General features: G+C 57.0%; 4 protein-coding genes across 4 annotated transcripts; 2 read left to right on the plus strand and 2 right to left on the minus strand.

Moving 5' to 3' along the window:
• Positions 1-79: 79 nt before the first annotated feature.
• Positions 80-1,636, plus strand: Malapachy_0313 (nucleoside; the record flags this gene model as incomplete). The annotated part of the gene is made up of 1 exon (XM_018134838.1): positions 80-1,636. One exon carries the CDS (start codon positions 80-82, stop codon positions 1,634-1,636), a length of 1,557 nt encoding a protein of 518 aa, XP_017990038.1.
• A 77-nt stretch (positions 1,637-1,713) lies between these two features.
• Malapachy_0315 (putative secretory lipase (family lip)) lies at positions 1,714-3,147 on the minus strand (the record flags this gene model as incomplete). The annotated part of the gene is made up of 1 exon (XM_018134840.1): positions 1,714-3,147. One exon carries the CDS (start codon positions 3,145-3,147, stop codon positions 1,714-1,716), a length of 1,434 nt encoding a protein of 477 aa, XP_017990036.1.
• Positions 3,148-3,570: 423 nt separating this feature from the next.
• On the plus strand, positions 3,571-5,004 carry Malapachy_0314 (amine oxidase; the record flags this gene model as incomplete). Its single annotated transcript, XM_018134839.1, has 1 exon — positions 3,571-5,004. One exon carries the CDS (start codon positions 3,571-3,573, stop codon positions 5,002-5,004), a length of 1,434 nt encoding a protein of 477 aa, XP_017990037.1.
• Positions 5,005-5,088: 84 nt separating this feature from the next.
• Positions 5,089-5,644, minus strand: Malapachy_0316 (alkaline phosphatase; the record flags this gene model as incomplete). The annotated part of the gene is made up of 1 exon (XM_018134841.1): positions 5,089-5,644. A coding segment is annotated over one exon (556 nt), but the record flags the coding sequence as incomplete, so codon positions are not given.

A 5,644-nucleotide genomic window follows, 5' to 3' on the forward strand; every position in this document is an offset into this window, starting at 1 on the left:
CCCCGCTCTCTCTCTTTTTTAAAATAAAATCACCGGCATTTGTGAGATCTGACTCACCCTGCGTGCCCCACATTGCCTCATGGAGTCTATCTCAAAGCCGCTGGAGACAGAGAAAGCTCTGTCGGCACCGTTGCCCATGGAACGCAAGCGTCTTGTGTATGACTCTCAGGGGCCTACCAAAGAGTACGGCGGCATTTTCGCCCCACTCCTGCGTCTGGAGGCATGGATGGATCACAAGCTGGGTGTTGAGGCCGAGGTCATTGAGCGTAAACGGCCCGAGGATCGCAAGCCTCTAAAATGGTACTATGAACTGGACATGATGTTTCTATGGGCCTCAGGTACGATGAATTTGTCTAGCTTCGCGACGGGTATGCTCGGCTGGCAATTTGGCCTGGACTTGAAGCAGGCGCTCATTTGCGTCTTCTTTGGCCTGCTTATAGGCTGCGCTGTAACGGCATACTGTACGACTTTCGGCGCTGCGACGGGTCTTCGTCAAATGTCCATTTCGCGGTATAGTTTCGGGTGGTTTCCCAGCAAGCTTCCTGCGCTTCTCAATACTATCCAGCAGATTGGTTGGTCGGCTGTAGGGTGCATTACCGGCGGCCTCGCGCTGGTCGGCGTGGCTGATGGCGGGATCTCGGTGATTGTGGGCATCATTATTATTGCTGTGGTATCGCTGTTCATTGGCCTCTTTGGCATACGTGTCATTCTTTCTATTCAGCGATATGCCTGGGTCGTATTCATGATCGTTTTTTTGATTATCATCGGCGAGACAGGCGGGTTTGCTGACAATCACACGCCTGCGAAGGCACAAGGAACAACGCCGCTCGCCGGTGCCGTTCTATCTTTCCTGGCTGTTGTGTATGGCTGGAGTGCGTCGTGGTCGCCCATCGCGTCCGATTATTACATCGTGTACCGTGCAGATATCAATCGCGGGAAGGTGTTTGCCTTCTCGTTTATCGGGCTCCTCCTCCCCACATGCATTAGCATGTGGTCCGGTGCTCTCATAGCCAGCGCACTCAACACGCATCCGGACTGGCTCGCGACATACCAGGACCATGGCCTCGGCTTCCTTCTGCGCGATATGCTGTACCCCACAGGCTTTGCCAAGTTCCTTCTTGTGATGCTCGTGCTGGCCGGCATTAGTCTCAACAGCCTGAGTACGTACAGTGCGCCCATCAGTCTCATGCAGGTGTCGCCCTGGCTGGGGTACGTCCCTCGTGTGTTTTGGCAGGTTATCATGTTTGGCATTGTCATTGCGTTGGGCCTCGCTGGCCGCGAGAGGTTGGACGCCTACCTTGTCAACTTCTTGGACCTGCTCGGTTACTGGTGCACGAGCTACTTTCTGATCCTGATGTTGGAGCATGTTGTGATCCGCAAAGGCAGTTTTGCAAATTACGACTTGGAGGGCTGGAACGATCCGGATCGACTGCCGCACGGCATCGCTGCCATTATCGTATTCTTGGTCGGTGTCGTATGTTGGGTCATGGGCATGGCCGAGACTTGGTACATCGGTCCTCTGGCCCGGCTCTTTGGCCCACACGGCGGCGACGTAGCGAACGAATTCACGCTGGTATTTACGGTCGTCACGTACATACCTCTGCGGTACCTCGAGCGCCGCGTGTTTGGCAAGTAAGCGCGCACGCGGCGCCTACGTCGGTAGGCTCGATTGTCCTTATGAATTCCTTCTTCGGCCTATCTTTACCCATCACTCTACGAATCGTGACCCGCCGCAGCCTTCTGCTTGAGGACTCGGCCCTTGGGGCCCACCGTCTGGCCAAACACAGTCCAAATCAGGTTCATCACGTCCTCCAAGTCGGATCCCAGCACACCTGGCTCGAACGCGACCGAGTTCGACGTGGTCTTCTGGCAGCCTGGCGCCAGCGAGTTGCCGTCCATCTGGGCATCGATGAACTGCACGGCCTTGCCAATACCCAGCACCTCGAGCGTCTCGTGGTCAAGGATCCCGTTGTTGTAGTTGGTGTACTTGATGTTCGCACCGTTCGCACACCACGCATCCACGGTCTTCTCAATGTCGCGCACCGGGATGATCTCGTCGTGTTCGGCGTGGTAGATGAACAGCGGCGCTGTCGGCGTCTCCTCCTTCTTCGCACCCATGATCGACTCGTCAAAGATCTCCTGCACGATGGGGTCCCGGAACACGGCAGCGCCCTTGGTCGTCCAGCCCTCGTCGTTGATGTCTGCGTTCATGTACTTGAGGATGACCTGCACCCAGCAGTTGTTTTGCGCATACTCGATCGCTTCACGACCCTTGGGCAGCAGCACGCTGTCGACATACTTCTTCGCCTTAGGGTACGCGTTGATAATACCAGTAATACCAGCAACGATAAAGCCAGCAAAGGTCGTACCCGACGCATACTCAATGGTGCCAGAGAGGTTCGCCGGCGTGCCACCAAACGTCATACCAACAATGTTCAGCTCCGGCGCATACACGGGGTGCAGACCAGCTGCCCAGCCGAGCGTAAGTGCGCCTCCCGAGTAGCCGTACATGCCGATCTTCGTGTCCTTCGACAGGCCGAGCGGCTCAAAGTTGATGGTCGCACGAGCACTGTCCAGCGTCATGTATCCCTCCATGCGGCCAGCAGCGAACGCAAGGAGCGGGCCTTCTTTGTCCGGCACCGTCATGATGTATCCCTTGCGGAGGAACGGTAGGAATTCAGCCTCGTCCAGCTGGAAGCCTCCACTGTCCTGCGTAATGGCACCACCCAGGTAGCCATACGACGGAGTACACTGCACACCACACGCATCCACAGCCTCCGAGCCGACCATGAGCTTGTCCTTCTTCGCATTGAACGGCACAAGGATGGTCGTCACTGTGTATTGTGGCTCATCCGCGGTGTTTTGGCTGGTGCGGTACATGACTTGGTACGCCTTCTCCACCTTGAAATCGGTAAAGAGGAACTTGGGCTTGATCTCACGCCAAGCCAGGATGTCACCCGGCTTCTTGTGTTGCCAGCCCGGGGGTGGGTTGTAGAACGAGTCCTTATCGGGCGTTAGACCAGGCACGGCGGTAGCCGGAGAGGCCGGCGAAGGCAGCGCTCTGCGTGGGAACGCCAGCGAAGCGACCAAAGTCGGGAGAGTCAAGAAAGCAAGGAGGGCACACCAGAGGCGCGCTTTGCCGATCATAGTCAACGAGCGATGGTGCTTATCATCGGTCGACTTTGTGCGTATTTATGCGGATGGGGCAACAGGAGAATCACATTTGTGGGGAAAGCCAAAAACATCATCTACATGCTGCATCATCGTGTTTGGCGCCTCACAGGATGAGCCGATGCACCTCTATGATCTCCCGAAATACATATGGCCTATCTCATTGCGCCTGGACCCTGCACTTCATATGTGGCATGCATGAGGAAACCAAGGTCGGGTCATCTGATCTGGGGACGTAGTACAGCTTAGCTAAGCATTTCCTACATTTACAGAGCATCACTTGGCTCCCCAATCAATTTGGGTATCACGTTATCCAAGCGAGGTAATGTACCAATTCGGTATGATAACGAGCCGTATGGTAGCCTTTAAATAGTCTAGCCGTCCATTCGACGGTCGGCTATGCGCGAACTACTATCCCTGGTGTGGCTGGCTCTCACGCCTCTAGTGTGGGCCGTGACGTACGATGCGGTGATCGTCGGCGGCGGTCTCTCTGGTCTCTCCGCTGCCAAGGAATTGACGGCACGCAACAAGACATGGGTCGTTCTCGAGGCCCGCGACCGTGTGGGCGGACGCGTGTGGAACAAGGAGCTGCCTGATGGCCGGCCTGTCGAGGTGGGCGCTGAATTCATCGGGCCCACGCAGGACCACGTTATCGCCCTGTCGAAGGAGCTCGGTCTCTCGCTGTACGAGACACCGACCGATGGCGACAACATTTACTATGCCAACAACAAGGCGCAGCGATTCCCTACCCTGTTTGGCTCGCTGGTGCCGCCTGTCGGACTGGCCGACACCCTCAAGTTGGCCGAGCTGCAAGGCGAGATTGATGATATGGCGAAGAAGATCAACCCGCAATCGCCCTGGGACACGCCAGAAGCGTCTACGTGGGACGCCCAGTCCGCCAAGGACTGGCTCAAGAGCAAAGGGTCTTCGCAGCAGGTGCAAGACGTTATCGAAACCACCGTGCAGGAAGTCTTCTCCACCTCGACCGAAAACGTCTCGATGCTGTACATGGCGGTCTACGTCGCGGCCTCGGGCGACGCTGGCCATGTCGGCACGTTTGAGCGTCTGACACAGACCCACCCGGGCGCCCAACAGTACCGCGTGACAGGCGGCACGTACCGCCTCGCCACGGGTCTGCTCGACAAGCTCGGCAAGCCCAACGTCAAGTTCAGCTCGCCGGTCGACTCCATCACCAAGGGCGACGGCTCTAACGCGACGTACACTGTGACGACGCGTGACGGCACATCGTACGAGGGCCAGCATGTCATCGTTGCCATGTCGCCTCCGATGGCCGACAAGATCAAGTTCTCGCCATCGCTGCCTGACAAGCGCCAGCAAGTACAGAAGCTGTGGAAGATGGGCTCGCTAGGCAAGGCCATTCCGCAGTACAAGACAGCCTTCTGGCGCGATGACCACTTGAACGGCCAAGCCATCTCCACCTCAGGCTACACGCGCGCGACGTTCGACAGCACACCAGAGAACAAGGGCCATGGCGTCCTGCTCTGCTTCATCCAAGACGACATGATGCGCAAGCTAGACCAGGTGGACGAGGACACGATCAAGGACAAGATCACACAGGACCTTGTCAACTACTTTGGCGACAAGGCTAAGAACCCCATGGGCTGGGTCATCCAGCGCTGGGACTTGGAGGAATTCTCAGGTGGTGGTCCAACGTCCAACCCACCACTGCATGCCTTTGCCCAGTATGGCGAGGCACTGCGCAAGCCTGTCGGCAACCTGCACTGGGCCGGCACGGAGTCGTCTGATTACTGGATCGGATACATGGACGGCGCCCTTCGTGCCGGCAAACGCGCAGCCCGTGAGATTCACTAGTAGCTACCACTGTTTCTGTTGTTGTGGTAATAGTACCCCACCCCACTCTGTAGTCCTAATCGCTAAGATAATTTGTGTCCCCCTCTAATCATGGAAGCGGAGGTGCGACAGCAAGCTACGGCGGCCGTTCTTCAGCGGGTTGGGAAGCACTTGGCGCTGCACTTTGCCCGGCTCGTACTGCCCCGTAGGTGTCGAGTGGTTCGCGCTGCCTTGACTCGGCACGACGGAGTTCGAGTCGTTGTTCAACTTCTTGCTCACCGACGAGAGGTCAAGCTGCAGGAACGACGACGTAAAGTTCCCGATCCAGGTGTTCTCGTGGTTGCCCATAAACTGCTGCGCAATCGTCGCATTGTTGTCCTTCGAATGCACATACAGGTTCACGTCCACACCGCTGTGGCCATCACTGCTCCAGTCAAGGTGCGCACGCCAGTTGACAATGCCAGCGAGCCAAATAGCGAGCGGTACCCAGTCGTCCACGCTGACCAGCTCCACCGCACGCTTCACTTCGTCATCCGACACGTCTTCAATGCCCAAGTTCTCCTTGATGATCGTGTCACGCATGTACTGCGTCATGTCCGACTCGGTCTTGTTCACAAGGTCCTTCTGCGCCTGGTTCGCTAGGTACTCGGTGCTGTGCTTC

The sequence above is a fragment of the Malassezia pachydermatis genome (assembly GCF_001278385.1).
Source record: "Malassezia pachydermatis strain CBS 1879 chromosome Unknown scaffold18, whole genome shotgun sequence".
Lineage (NCBI taxonomy): Eukaryota > Fungi > Basidiomycota > Malasseziomycetes > Malasseziales > Malasseziaceae > Malassezia > Malassezia pachydermatis.